Genomic DNA, 16,477 nt, shown 5'->3' with positions numbered 1-16,477 from the left:
TGATTCATTAATTCTAAAAGAGAAAGAACATGTTTTTCAATACCAAAAATTATCCCAGCATCTGGAAATTTCAAAAGGAAACAAAATAGGCTATATATTTTAATTCTTTCAGGTATTAATAATCTATAGGAATAATTATTTTAAAATAAAATTCCATTACTTTCAATGAACTAGAATTATAATACTGTTACCTTATTCATATGTAATTTATTGTGCTAAAGTTTTTAAAATAGACGCTTTTAGTTTTGTCCAATCTTGCAGCGGTCTCTTCCGCATTCAAAAATTATCTCATTGAGCAACTCATGATTTATGTAATGTTACTGGAGTCAGAAAGACTTTAAACAAAAAAAAAAAAAAAAAAAAAAAAAAACTGAATTTCAAAAAATTAATAATTTGTGGCAAAAGTAAGTACAATTAACTGAATCATAAAATGAATAAATTTATGCAGAAAGTACTAGAGATATTCAAAATATTGGAAAATTATTACAAAACAGAAAATTCATTCGATCTCAGATATGATAAAATTCAATTCTGAAAACATTAAAGTGTGCTATGTGGCAGTTATATGTGCATAAAGGTTTTTATAGAATGGAAAAAAAAAAACAATCATCAAATGAACAAAAGACAAAATAAATAAACTTTTAGGCTAGATCTTTATTGCACATGTATTTATAGAATAGTAAAAATAATGGAAACAATTTGTTTCCTAAATTATAAAGACCATCAGATCAAAACCTCTGAACAATATCTTAATTTCAACAGTTTTAAATTTAATATCTTATGAAGCATTTGTTTTTCATTCCAATATATTTTCAAAATTGCATTTTAAAAAGGAGGCAAAATAATGGACATTTCCAAATGGAAACATTAATGAACATTTACAAAAATAATTAACATTCAGATCTATACATTTCACATATCTTCTACATTGCTATCAGTTTTAAAAACCACACAATATTTTTTACAAAATAAAAGCAATCAAATACCCTTTTAAAACATATATACATTATTTTTTAACATTAAGAATAACAAACATTTACAAAAATAATTAACATTCAGATTTATACATTTCACATATTTTCTGCATAGTTGTAATTTTTAAAAAGTACACAATATTTTTATAAAATAAAAACAATCAAATACCATTTTAAAATATATACATTATTTTTTTAAAAATATGTGAACAATACTGAATTTTGATAAGTGAATTTGTAGAAAAATATATTAAGTATATCAAGAGATACAAATGAAATTATATTCAAGATTTATCACACAATAAAATATTTATCACATTATATTCAGTTTATCTTGTAAAAAAATTAAATACAAAAATGCACCACAAAAATATAAAAATGCACTTACATTAAATACAAAAATGCACATTTGTATTTCTTTTACTCGCATTATTATTAAATAAACATTTGTAAAGAATTTGCACCTTCATCAATATTTAGTTTTGAATCATTTCAAATAAATTTTAACACAAGTAAATATTAGATGCTTTTTTGAATACTAGTGTTCTTGGTCTATTTAAAGAGAAGAAATATACATATTGAAGAGAATAGTATTAACAATCAAACTTAACTTAACAAGAACATTTTAGCATATCAATCGTTTTTGCTATGAGACAAAAATTAAATATTCAGCAAAAAATATGCAGTATGAAAATAGAAGTAAACATATTATCGTCATAACAACACATCTTAAATTTACGGTTCAAATTGCCTACCAGAGACTTAAACAATTAAAGAACTTCAATCAGTTACAAATTCCATAATCAGGCCATGCTTATTACCAGCACCATTCAAAAAGTGACAGAACGATCTGTGCTTTAGCAGCATATTCTTTACTGACATCAGATTGACTGCTGATCTTTTTCATCAAGAAAAACACAAATGTGAACCAGTTCCCTTAACCTACCTTAATTACTACTATTCCCTTAACCAGTCCTCCAAGAAGGTAACCTATTTCCATTTAATCAATCATTTTAATTTAGTTATCTTATATTTTATCATCCTCATTACCTTTATTTACTATCAATCTAATTTATTATTCTATACTTTTTTTGCTTTGTAGGGAGTTTGTTATTTTTGAATTAAATTTAAAATTTTTAACTATTTGCTCAAAACCAAAGAAATAGTGTTACTGGTGAAGAAACAGTTCACTGAAAAATAAGTCAAGATATATCTCTCAGTGAGTGAATGTTCTGCTAATTATCAATCTAATCTATTTGTGGAAGCATCCAGTATTAGTACTGTTCTGTCCTTTAACAATAAATTATTTCCTTCAGCGTTTTTGTTCAGAGAGAATTGCTTCATAATGATGTGTATATTGAACTGAGTATCTTTAACAAGTTTGCAGTATAGTTTAAATACCCCCATTTAATAGACTTTTCCTTAGATATTTTAATGCCATTTTGATCAACAGATACTACCACATTTCTTCACTTTCTGGACATTGAAAGTTATGCTAAAGCAATCAGATTACTCCTAACAATGATTTACATTTAGTTGACTCTTAAATGTATCATCAGTGAATATGAAAATATTTTAAAGGAAATTAATAAAATGAGTTAGAATTTTTTTTAACTGCTAAGAACTCATAGTATTTTTTGAGAATTTTTTTAATTCTTAAAATCTGATTTGATTTCATCAATTTCATTTACAATTGATTTAAGGACTGAATCATTTAAATTTATAATAGGAAAAAATTTGCAAAGTAAAAATCTGATTTAATTTTGATTTGATTACTTATATTAATATCATTAACAGCCAGAAAAATTTCATATTTTCATTCTCATAAATTTTAAATAATCTCATTCTCATAAATTTTTCTCTTACAGTTAATCTCTTTTTCTTCTTCACTTAGAAAAATAATTTTATTTAAACAAAAAAATAGACACAAAGGCCATATCCTTTAAGAAATTAGAAGAAAAAAAACTTTATCATGGTTCATTAACAAATAAAATAATTTTCATTTTAAATTAAATCTCTCACTCTCTCTCTCTCTTTTTTTTTTTTTCATAATATTTTACATTTTAGTATCTTCCTCTCCTGAAAACAACATTAAATAGGTTCTGTTTCTATTGTTTTTAACTTACTCTGACTTTCAGAATTGGATGTCACATGTCAAAACTTTTAAGTTGCAGGAAGGAATTCAAATATTTAAAAAAAAAAACTATTGTTTGACAGCTAAGAATTTGATTAGGAAAATTATTAAAAGCTTTCTCTACATTGTCTACTTTTTTACAAACTTACTTGTGTCAAAAGGCTGAGAAAAATTTAAATCTTTCAAAAATATCAAAATTCACAAACTGTATGGTAAAAAAAAGTGAAATTCCAAGACAAATGAGTTAAAAGAAAAATGCAAATAAACTTAATTCCTATTCATATTATTGTTAGAAATTTAAAAAGTAACTAGAATATTACTTTCAAAGCTATCAAGGAGAAAGAGGATACTTTTGTATATTGATGAAGATTTTTTTTAAATGTATTTGGGATGGAATATTTTTTAAAATAATTCATAAAGGAACTCTTGGTTAAATGGAACTCTGTATTATATGCTTTATTTCTTTAATAGTAAGGATTATTTTAATGGGAAAAGTTATATAAATATTTACAAACATTCTTATTCAAGCATTTAATTCATTAAAAAAACTCTTGGTTAAATGGAACTCTGTATTATATGCTTTATTTCTTTAGTAGTAAGGATTATTTTAATGGGAAAAGTTATATAAATATTTACAAACATTCTTATTCAAGCATTTACATACAACAGCTATGTAATCACAATATCTTCAAATCTTAAGCACTTATCATTAGAGTATACCTTTCTTCTCTGATAAAATTCATAGAACGTTTCTGCACTAAGTTTACCCTTGTTCTTTTCAAGCCATTCTGAAAAATTGCTAGGGATTGGTCTTCTTTTTGAAATTAAGTATTTCATCAAAGAAACTGTAGCCCATTCTTTTACAAAACCAATACCTAGAAGTCAGAAAATAAGAATATAGCGTATATAATACATATTCATAAAATAATTGTATTCTACACATGTTTATGAATTGCATTAATCATAAGCAAGTATGCATCATATTTTAAACAATGCCTGTATTATCCATTCTCTATTTACTTGATATTATTATTTAAACATTTCAGAGTAGTTAACCCATGAGATTTAGCATTTATGCAAGTGATTATGTCATCTTATACCAAATTTTAGAAGTTACATATTTAATTTTTCAAGATAATAAACAACTAATTAAAATGGTCGGTAGATGGATGTTAAAATGCCAGCCATATAAAATTTATTTGGTAAGCAAATACACATATTTGATTGAATTAAGTTGAATAGATTCGTAATAGGATAGCATAATGAACACACTTGTAAATATTTTTATGATATTCTAAAATGTGTATATGACAATGTATGTAATAATGCACATAGAACATAATAATGTACATGTACTAATGTATATAGTTATATTAATATTTTAAAAACTTTGCTATAGATATATATGTTACCTAATCAGATTCAGAACACAATTATTTTATTTGGATATAAATTAAGTGGAATTTAGTGGAAGTAGATTGTAGTCAAAGGATTGACTACAAAAAGGATTAAAATTTTCAATTTTAAAATATTTAAAGAATTGAAACTGAAATTCCTGCATCTCACATTTTAATTCAACTATCTTCTTCAATGCCCTTTATTCAAATGTTTCTCTCTATTTTAAAATTAAAAAAAAAATTCATTGATTGATTGTAAACTTATTCTTTTCTAAACAAGTTCATAAAGCCAAGAGCAATATCATGCAGATTCTGTTATTAAATAATAAATGAATGAGTATTTAGAAAATTCGTACTAATAAAAAATATTAAATGAAACCTGATCATTGTTCCCAAAACAAAAGTAAATTTAAATTTTGATGTTTGAAAAAAAAATTTGAAATTAATATGAATATAAACAGTAAATGAATAAATATTTAATAAGTTTTTACAAAAAAGAAATGAAGATCAGTTCTAACAAATTAAATCAGAAGAATCTTATATTATTATTATTACTGTGTTTAAATCAAAAATACAATGATCATTTGCCCACATTATTACTATTATTTAAAAACATTGCTTTCTAGTGTGCGTGTGCATGTGTGTACATGCGTGCGTTTAAATATAATATAGGGTACTATCTTATATATGATTTTTTTTTAAATAGCATATCTTGCAAAAGGTTTAAAAGATATACAGGAATTAGCTGTAGAGTTAAATTTAATTGTAGTTGATAATTACAAAATTATAAATTTAATGGGTGCAATTCTGAAATCATATATTTAATGGTATAGACTATGATAAGATGTGAACTAGAGATGATAGATGAAAGGGATGATGAAAAAAAAGGGTGTGATATTAGAAAGGTTTAAATTATTAATTTCGATTTAGAAAAATGTCAAGGAAAATTAAATTTGTTGTATGCTAACAATAATTACATGAGAACCAGCATAATAAATGTGTAGAAGATGCTGATAGGAAATACAACAGGGTAAATACCTGGTGATTCTGCTTAGATAACAACCAACTCAAACAGAAATAGTCAACAAATGTTAAAAGCAAAATTTATGCTTCATTGAAGTGGGTTTTATATACGGTGGCTCTAAATATTGAGAATACACCATGTAATTTATTTAAGTTGTGGTTCGCAGCCCAGTAACATGACCACAATACAAAAGCAACTGCCCATGCAGCGTAGCTGTTAACTGGCTTATAAGCTTTCACCACAGTCTTATAATGTTTATTTTAATTATTAAATTGAGAATCCCTTTTATTCCTTTGCCAGGTTTGTTTATTATTAGTCCAGACATATTATATTTTTGATTTTTCTTTTCATACACCTTTAAGTTTGTTGGACATTCTTTAACTTCTTCAGATACTTGAATTACAAGTTTTTGAGTATCAATATAATTGTTTCAGTTTTAAAGCTCTTGTATTTCAGAATCACATTTAATTTATTTATTCAGTTAAGGAATAATACTCCTGACCGTACTGAAATTTCCAAGAAATGTATATTTAATTTTGTGCTTTTCGAATTTGGAATTTCATCATAAAAAAACTTACCAACTAAATTATTATAATCTCCTCATAAAAAATAAATTATTATAATTTCCTCATTTTTTGCTTCTTATGCATACAGTCTTCAATAAGCATTTTATCATTTTTATAAATATCAAATTTTAATAAATATTTAATGGCATTATTTTATACATATAAAGAAGAACAAGACCAGTATATATTCAGTTTTGAGAAAGACTGTAAAATCAAAGCAATGATATCTCATTTACTCAGTAAAAGCTTATAAATAGCTTTTCATTTTCTTTGAGTCTTTTCATACATTTATATTATTTCTTTTTTATGATCCAGAACTAGCACATGTTCTAAATAAACGAAGATGCCCAAGGGTTCTGTACTGAAGTTTCAGATTCCGAGATTGTTGGCATGTGCGATAATTCAACAGAGAAAGTCCTCATCAAGCGCCAAGACTGTTGTCTCTAGAATGAATGTTCTAAAAAGACAGCCACGGAAAAAGTATAAATAGCTACTTTTTGAAAGTAGCTATGTTGTGGCACAAGCCAGATGTCTTTTGTACCACATTCTTTCTTAAAGAAGTAACTTGGATAGCTTTGGAAACGATGAACAACTAACACATGTAAGGTATTATTTATTTATTTCAAAATTCAGTTTAGTTCATACTACAAAAGTTGTTGTTTAGGGCAATAGTCATTGTTGTTGTTTTGATTATCATTTTTGAAAAAATCCTTAAGATATTACAAGCAGCTTGAAGTTTTTACCATTCAAAAAATAAGCGGCAAGCAATGCATAGAATTGAAGAGCCTATAATAAATATGTCAAATATATAAGAATATAATAAATATGTAGTATTCATTTTATCAAATGTTAAGTGAGGGTTTTTTTTTTTGTTTTTTTTCATTGAAACATTTATAAAACCCCTGTGCACCACAAAGTATCACATGAGGCTTACAGAAGTAAGTATGCAACACATTACATAAAGAAAAAGAAGAAAATTTCAGTCATGAAGGATTACAGATGTCAACAATAAATTTACAGAAATTTTCAAAAGCAATTCTGGTGGAAATAAGTTAATGAAAATCTGGAGGCCAATTTATATTAATGCCTTTGGAAACCAATCTTAAGATCTGTCTTTCTTTGACAAACTTGGAACATAGAAGGAGCACATGATCAACATTTTCCTCACCACCAATATAACAATCGCAAGAAGATGATGGAAACAAATTAAATTTGTACAAATAACTTTTAAAGTTACCATGGCCAGTGAGGAATTGGGTTATTTTGTAATAAGTATAAAAATGATGGCATGACAGTTTCTTATTAGTGGATGGAAAAAATTTCTTTGTTAAGCTCACTTTATTCGAAATGAGATATTCTTGATTCCAAGACTCTACCATTTTTTCTCTCATAATCTTCTTCTAAAAGGATTTAGGAATATTAACAACAATATCAATTTTGCGCTTAGTGGCAGTCTTTGCAATTTGCAAGCCAATTGGCCCGCTCAGTTTCCATAAATGCCCGTGTGTCCACGAAAAAATGCAAAAACCATTGAGATATTTTTATCTTTCAGGCTTTTAATTTGCTTTTGGATCTCAACAATTATGTTATCAGATGAAGAAATATACTTCAGAGAATCCAAGAATGAAAGAGAATCGGTACAAATAAGATAGTCTGAGATTACACAATTTTGTTCAGTGATCCATTTGATGGTGAAATTTAAACATAAATGTTCAGCTACAAAAACTGTGTATTCATCATGAACTCTGAATTGAAAGTACTCGGATTCAATACCACTTCTGAAAACAACAAATGTGAAACTCTGTCATCAATTTTACTGCCATCAGTATAGCATATAAAAAGAAAAATATCCTTGGTTTTGTCACTAAATTGAATAATATTGATAGCAGTTCTCTCTAAGGGATGAGGGAGAAAAGATGGAGACAGAATATAATCATAATTAGAGATGGAAGAAGCAGAGAGATTTTTTTCTACAGGCAATATTATGAAGAACTGGAGGGAAGCCAGAAATTGCATAAACTGACTCGTAACTTATGGTACAATATCTGCATATGACCTGCAAAAGTATCCTTCTTTGTACGAGTGGCAGATATTTAGAATCCATCGTCCTTTTAAGCACTGAAACCCCAAACTCTAGAATCATGCATTATGAAAGGTTCGATTCTCTGTTTATAAATTAGCGAATGAACGTTGAAATTTATACCAAATGTGTTGTGTACGATCTGATTTAATCCACACTGTAATTTGTCACATTTCTCAGATACGTAAGCTAAGTGTTGCTTTACTGTCAAGAAGAACCCCAAGATATTTCATTTGTTCAACCATAGTCAAAGGAGCTCCATCGAGATATAGCTGAAATGCATCATAGCAAACGCTTCGTTTTTCAATAGCCATGACTGGTTTTTCTGGGATTAAAATCTTAAGTGAGTTAAGTGAGCTTTTTTTAAAAAAAATTTGCCAAATGTGCTAATATTAGCCTTTTAAATTTGGTCAATTTTGACTCGAAATACACAACAACATTCATAAAAATTTTATTCAAAAGAAGGAAACAAAAGTAGTTTCAACTGTCAATTTTATTTTTTAAGCAAGACTAATGAGTCAGCTGTGAATAATATGCGAACTGCAATATTCTTAACATTCATTAACAATGTCAGCAATAACTTTGTTTCAATAAAAATGTGTTTCATCAAAAGGTTTTAATGAATTAATGAAGTAATGGCAAATTGCATACAAATAGAACAATTTATGTAACCAACATTCATTGAAATCATATTAAAAAGGTTACACTAAATAAAAAGTATCAAATAAACAGAGAACACTTATGGCCAAAATCTGTAAGCTCAGTTTCATAGTAATAATTTTAAAAACAAATCTTAGCTCAAAAAATACCTAATTTTCTGTTCAATTTTTAGAAATTAATTGATTTTACCATTTCCTTTCAGAAGCAGTTTTCCGGAAGTCGATTAAGATTTGTTATTAAAATCATTACAATAAACTATGGCTTTTGGATTTTGGCTTTTGTTTTCTGTTTCATCAAAAAATTTAATCTGTTTGCCTAATTTGAATACAGTCAAGTATTCTTTAACATGTTTCAAGTATTGGCTTGTAGGCAATTCAGTCAGCTCAAAAATATTATATATATATAATTTATTTTTAAAATACCAATTGAAAAAGTCATTAATTGTTGCTTATCAGCAATTATTCCTCAGCAGTCACACATATATTGTTCAGACATTTTTTTTAATTTATAAAGTGATTCTTCACTTTTTCATTTCAAATATAAATTGCCTGGCAGAATTTCAACTTCCACAGTGGATTTTCTTCAATGACACTCGTCTTCACCAGTACCATCGATATGTACTACTAGGTTTTGCTTATAAAAAGCTAAAGTTTTTTTTTGAAATTTTTATCTAAGATGTAGCATTGTCTTGATTCATTTTAGATAAATTTTCAATCTAAGAATTTCAATTTTGTTTTCGATATTCAAAAATCCATTTTGCTTTTGCAATTTAATAATGTGTAGCAATGGTTAAGGTTTTTGTTCAAATTTCAACCCAAAGCTGACAATATAGCTGTCTTTTTAAACAAATCCAGACCATTCTAGTCCACATAAAAGAATATAAACCTCATTCCATGGGAGAAATTACTCCTAAGTGTATCCTTAAAAGTGGAGCAAAAAATTTCATGGATGTCAATTTTTCCTGCAGTTAAAAATGAAGAATTGGTCAATTCTCCCCTTCAAAACGAATAATATTAAATAATGTAGTGCTTTCACTGAATTAATATTTTTGTGATCAATAGATTATATTGGTTTTGAACATATGATAATATAAAGCAATTGATAACTACTTTCAGAATTTAAATCAATATAAATATATTTTTATCACTTTTTTAATACATTATTACTCGTCACATATAAACTACTCATTTAAATTTAAATAATTGTTTAACTATTGTGTTTTGCTAAAAACTGTTACAGATTTATCTGCATTTGGTGTTTTTAATCTAATAAATTTATCCAATATTTTAAACTTGAGCTTGTTTATTTAAAAATTATAATTCCTGCATTGCATATGACAAAAAAATCAATGCTCTAGCAGCTTTACATCCGTCCTCTTGGCGTATAGAGAATTATGCTGTCTATTTTAGATATTGGAATTAATATTTGTAGAAAAAAAATATGGGCAAAAAGATTGGACTCCTTCTTCAGAGTTTACTTGCCACGTATTTAAACAAATACTTTGAAAAAAAATCATAAAAATATTACCTTTATCTGATGCTTGCTCAAAATATTTAATCAGAGATTCTTCATTTGGAATATTAGGGTGTAGAAGATAAACATCCACTAAAAAATAGCAAATAAGTATGCTTTGATTAAATCTCTTCATTAAAAAAAAATCACTGCAGTATCAGTCACTTAAAATATATTATGTAATATTTTCTTTTACCTGGAATTGAAATGAAACATTTTACAGTACAATGGAAGGTAAATTTTAAGGTTTTCTTTAATAAAGAAATAATTTATCAGCTTATTTAACATATAAAACTTATTAATAAAAACAGTAATATATAACAGTAAATTATTCTATTGAAAAAACTTTCCAACAAAATTCATGAATCTAGCTCTTTTAGTTTTCTAATTACCATGCTTACATGCACAGGAAAGACAAGACTTCCCATAAATGAATTTTGTACAAGATTTGAAAGAAATCTATAAATTGCATGTTAAAATCCCAGACCAAATATCATCCCACTAGCTTGATAAATTTTTGAGTGATCTTGTGGATCGACAAACAATTTCTTTTGATGCAGGAATATCTTAAACATGGGAATTTATCTGAAATTTCAAGCTTGAAAGCTGTGGCAATATTTTTTCTGAAGATATGGTGCATGATAAAATAAAAAGAAAAAGCATCCATTGGAGAATTTAATCTTGGACCAATAGATTTGACACTGGGAACCTTACCAATCAAGACAGACAGCTTGTCCTAGTATCTATTTTCTACTTAACACTAAAGAATCACCATTAACACTAAAGATATAGAGCAACTATAGCACTGAATTACCTTTGTATATTGCTACATAAGAAAAGTAATTAATTTTGCAAAAAAATAATAAATAAAACTATTTACCATACAGCTCACAAAATAAACCAAAAGCTTTTTCATGTGGCTCCCAACTAGAAAATCTTGATAAATTAGGTAATATAAAATCATCAATCAAATGCTTTCGGGTCCATTGCCAAGGTTTACAAGTAGCAAGAATGACTAAAGAAGAAGTCAACATCCATGATTTCTCATGTGAATCTATAAAATATAATAAGGCTTTTAAATATTATGATGAAATAAAATTTTAATAGTCAAATATAGTCAAATTTTAATAATATAGGGGTCTCAGAAATATAAAACTGATTAAAGTAGGGAATAAAGGAAGGGATCATGCCTGTTAATAAAGTACACCAAGTATTTGTTAAGCATCAGGAGTTGAAAAATATTTTTTAACTCTTTATCTTGTTTCTGGTTCAAACCAAAATTGTTCCAAAGGTCTTGCAAGATTATATTTTAAACTTTTTCTTAAAAATATATAAAAAGCAGGACAATCGGAAAATTCATCAATCTCATTAAGGCCAAAATGAATAAGTACATTACCAAATTAATTTTGGAAAGTAGTTTGCCACCTCAACGTTCAGATTGCTAGCATGCCATGATTTTTAGCATGCATTATTTTTAACTCAAGAATGCATGTGTTTCTCATACTTATTGGAGGATGAGAATCGTGATCTGTATACTCTGCATGATCTGTATGCCTTTCGTATCAAATAGAAAGAAAATTACATTTAAGTGACAGAAAATGTTAATTTATTAAAACAAATTAAATAAAATACAAAAGAATAGTTTTCATATAAATATCATTCTGCAAATTCCACATTTAAAAACATTTTAAGCTTAAAGTCTTTAAAACGAATTTTAAAGTTTATTATGCTTTAAAACTTCAAAAATACAAAACTTACATTCAAAATATTATAATATTGATAATTTTTTTTTATTAACCTAAATTCAAAATACAAATAGTTTGGGACCTTCTTCTAAATAATCCCTCACTGCAATCTGAGTGCATGTGCTGTGCTTCTGATACCCAAGTATCTACTTTCTGAGAGAAGAGGGGGGAGGGAGAGAGGAAAAAAATGGAAATTCCTGAAATGCCTCTGGTTAACTTCCAAATGACATTGAATGCAGTTAACTCCTAAACTGAAGTTTCTCCAATGGAAAACTGATTTGATGGGATAAATTCTTCAGATATCTAATGTACCAAGTAAAATTTGTAGCAATGTCCTTAAATGAACAATTAGAATCAAACATGTTTTTTAAATCAAAATCTGAGTTAAAAATACAACAAAATTTGCTTGAACGTTTAACCCAAATTTTTAATTTTTTTAAAGTGATCAATGCAATTAAATGCAGCGGGGGAATTTCCATCAATATATTTCATGTATTAATTGGAGAAAAGCAACAGACTTTTGTTGATTTTAATTTTAAAAAATACTCTTTTAATGGTTAATGGTAATGTTTTGGTAAGTTTTTAATTTGTTCTTTAGTCAACTCAAAACCACAAGCAGTGAACACTCAATAACTGAATAATAATATTGTAACAAAACTTGTTCTGACTTGGCGCAGACTGAATGGCTCAATGGTTGAATGCTATGTACTGAAAACAACAGTTCGCAAAGTTCGTATCTGACTGCAGACAAGTTGCCTAAGAAATGTTTTGTTATTAATTTACTTTCTATTATTTCTCGTTTGTTCTAGAATGTTCTTATAATTTCTGTATCTTTCTAAATCTGGAAGATTCGAGTCATTTCGTCTTGTGGACAAAAACAGATGTAAGGTTTAATTTCTTGAATTAAGTCTCGCGTTGAAATTAGCGAATGTTATCTTTGACTTTAGTTAACACACGGTTTATCTACGCTAACTTCATATACGCGATAATATTCCTTAATGAAAGAGGAATCTATGGAGAGAGGCACATTAAATATAGTAGCTTAATTAGAAACATATATTTGTTGTATCTATATCGGCCATATAAAGAATGCTGACAATCTGCATGATGTCCGTACCTTTCTTGTTATAACAGAATAAAAAAATACCGTTCAAAGAAATGTGGCACTATGTGTATCAGATTAATACAGATTTTTAAAGAGAAATTAGCAAACTGCATAAACTAATTTATATATAATACTATTATACTTACTTTGTGTGCAGTTTGAAATAATTTTATCTTTCAATAAATTCTCAGCTATGTTTACACCTGGTAAACTTGGAAAACCAAAATATTCTAATATTAAGTCTTTAAGATAATACCTTCCACGGCAGTTAGCGTCCTCTGTCCGATTTTGAACTCCTAATGAAATAGCGCCTATCAATATCATTGTTTCATCTGAAATGCAAATAAAACAAAATGCGTTCTTAAAAACATACAAATGAATGAAAAGTATCATATTCTGATTTCCTTATTCTGATGATTCCTAATAATTTTCAAAAAGTTAATAAAAGTCGAAAACTGATCAAACGAAATTTTGATGCAACTGCATATTTTTAAGGATTTATTTGATACACTTACAATGTAATTATAAAACTAATTATAATGTAGTAATAAAAATTAAAAATTTCTTGCACATGAGATAACAATTTTAAACGTTTTAAAACGTTTAATATTGGGTATTGGTAAGAAGTTGTAAAACGAATTTTGTCTGACCTTTACTGCGAAATAGCACAACAATCAGAAGACAGCGTTTGGATTAAGTGATAAGAACAAATTCAGTGTTTTTAAATCGACTCAGAAGCTGGAAGAAAAATGAAATTTCGAAGCTGAAAGATGTCATAAGATAAGTCATTCATTCGTCATTGCATTTTATACGAATTTCACTGCGGAAAAAGTGCTGCAAAAGCATATCAATCAATCTCTTCTGTTTTTGGAGAGGAAATCGTATCGAAAAGCACATGCGAATTTAGATTTACAACATTTTAAAGATTTCGATCTTGATGTTAGCGATAGAGTACACAGCGGCGTTCCACTGAAGGCTGGTCATGAGGATTTACAAGCACTGCTTCATGAAGATGCATCTCAGACGCAAAAAGAACTAACCGAAAAATTAGGAGTATCACAAAAAACGATTTGTAATCGTTTACACGCAATGAGAAAGGTTCAGAGGGCAGGAAAATGGGTGGCATATGCACTGAGCTAGATGAACAAGGACTTGACGCACATGAATCTACAAAAACGGCAACAGAAAAAATATTCCTTGTGGAAAATCGAGACGGAAGATGAAAAATATATATGTTATAACAATTCGAAAAAGAAAAAATATTTGTTTAATCGCGGTGAAGCTACAACATCAACACCGAAACGAGGCCTTCCATGCAAAAAAGGTTATCCTCTGCATCTGCTGGGATATGAAGCGGATGCAGAGGATAACTTTGATAAGATATGATTTTGTACTCTCTTACGAAATGTTGGATGTAACTACTCAATGCTAAAAGTAACAATTGCTTCAACTGAATTAGGAAATCAATCGAAAATGTCCATTTACTGGCAAAGGCTTGCACCGCGGTGAAATTACTCCATAACAATTCAAGGCCTCATGTTACAAAATGATACGTTAGTAACTCTTGACCTGGAGGTTTTGGAACATCCGGCGTATAGTCCCGACATAGCCCCTTCGGACTATCATTCGTTTCGGTAGATGCAAAATGTCTTGCCTTCTTCCACTGTCTGAAAGTGTATAGAATTGCGAAACTGAGTTGGTGACTTCATCTCGTCAAAAGACGTATCGTTCAACATTGCTGGCATCCGTCAACTGCCTGACCGATGGCGGCGGAAGGTGTTAGATAATGATGGAGATTATTTTTAAAGGTATTATTCTCAGCTCCTATTTGCATATTTATTCCTCTGAAAAACGCTTTAAATTTTTTACTATGCCCAATATGTAATAACTGTAAAAAATAAATATATTGTTAAAAATTATAATAACAGTTGTTGTTTATTATATATCAGCACCAATTAAACTATAAAATTTTAATGTGATAACACAAAAAAGTATTGGGACTGAGAAATGCCTTATTTTTTTCCCCCAAATTCACAAAAAGAAAAGAAAGACAGAAAAAAGGAAACCATTCTGACTTAATATATCATTAAAAGTTACTAAAAAAATATTGTAAAAAAATAGCTATTATTTCAATTAGAATCATTTCTTAACTTCACTCTTTATTAATAAATTCTTTAGCCATGAAAATTTCACAAAATGAAAAAAAGAGTCAGAAACGAAAATTATTAAACATTTTTACAGATTAATTTGAATTAACCGTGATTTTTCTTCACATGCAAACATAAATACACGTTTTTCTTCACTTCTCTACTATTAATTATATTGATTGTTGCAGAAATACATCTGTTTTACCTATTTTCTTTAACATTTTCACAAAAACTAGATTCTGCAGACACGCACACACCCATACCCACAAAAAAAAAAAAAAAATCAGCTATTGATTTGATAGATTCTAAAGAGATCAGACAACCTGTTTTCCACTACTTCACTTTAAGGTGAAGTTTAGTTTAGTTAAGTTATATTAAATTAAGTTATCGTAATTTTGAACCGCCTCGTTTTAAAGCAACGCTAAGGTTATTTTAGGACAGACCTCGTAATTTTGAACCGCGGTCAGAAGACGAGGACGACACCTAATCTGGCAACTCCCTCGCCAGGACATTTAGCCCCGACTTTAAGAGGAGAGAAGTATTCTCACTTCAACAGAAGAAAAAAATTAGGAATTTTTAATTTCAAGAAAGTTAAATGCCTCCAATATTCCATATTTTAAACATAAAAATGCAAATAATAAATTTAAATTAAACATTTTCCCTATTAGTGTTGAAATTAGTGATGCCATTACTTACTTGCATATTACTTTTAGTTATTTAAATGAAGAACACTAAAAGCATATATTATGCTTGTCTTGCGATTAATAAAGGTTAAGAACATAAGTAAACAAATCTAGAATATAAAAATCATGTTAATTTTACTAAGCCGGGACAACCTGGTTGACAGGGCGTTGGATTCGCATCCCTTGGGTTGTGAGTTCGAACCTCGCCGACCGAAGACTCCCCATGTGTGTTGTGGCTGATGCACGTATAAATCTGTCGTGGCCACAAAGTCCTCCAAGGCAGGACTATACCATATTACCAATTACAATTTGGGGTAATGGATAAGAGATTATCGTTCTCTGTTTCAAGTCTAAATTACGATCTGTGGATGAGGGAATGAATGAAGTCCGCCCCGTAAAAAGGGTTGCGGCGCATGAATAGCTAAGTCATATTCTTGGCGCTAAACTCTA

The 16,477-nt window shown here is 28.2% G+C and overlaps 1 protein-coding gene across 8 annotated transcripts in view; it reads right to left on the bottom strand.

Annotated features, from left to right (window-relative positions):
* Positions 1 to 1,170: 1,170 nt before the first annotated feature.
* The window catches only part of LOC129980913 (uncharacterized), a 65,232-nt gene continuing 49,925 nt past the window's right edge, over positions 1,171 to 16,477 (bottom strand). For 6 of the 8 annotated variants that reach the window (XM_056091392.1, XM_056091395.1, XM_056091399.1 and 3 more), the window contains 4 exons: positions 13,344 to 13,529; positions 11,228 to 11,401; positions 10,363 to 10,440; positions 1,172 to 3,983 (listed from right to left, as the gene is read on the bottom strand). In XM_056091392.1, coding sequence (XP_055947367.1) covers positions 3,778 to 3,983; positions 10,363 to 10,440; positions 11,228 to 11,401; positions 13,344 to 13,529 — 644 coding nt within the window. In that variant the 3' untranslated portion in view covers positions 1,172 to 3,777. Of the gene's footprint in view, positions 3,984 to 10,362; positions 10,441 to 11,227; positions 11,402 to 13,343; positions 13,530 to 16,477 lie in introns of all 8 variants that reach the window. The other 2 variants (XM_056091400.1, XM_056091394.1) reach the window with 2 other exon arrangements.

Source organism: Argiope bruennichi, chromosome 8 (assembly GCF_947563725.1).
Source record: "Argiope bruennichi chromosome 8, qqArgBrue1.1, whole genome shotgun sequence".
NCBI lineage: Eukaryota > Metazoa > Arthropoda > Arachnida > Araneae > Araneidae > Argiope > Argiope bruennichi.
The sequence above is the reverse complement of the archived record's forward strand: the minus strand, read 5'-3'. Positions and strand labels throughout refer to the sequence as shown.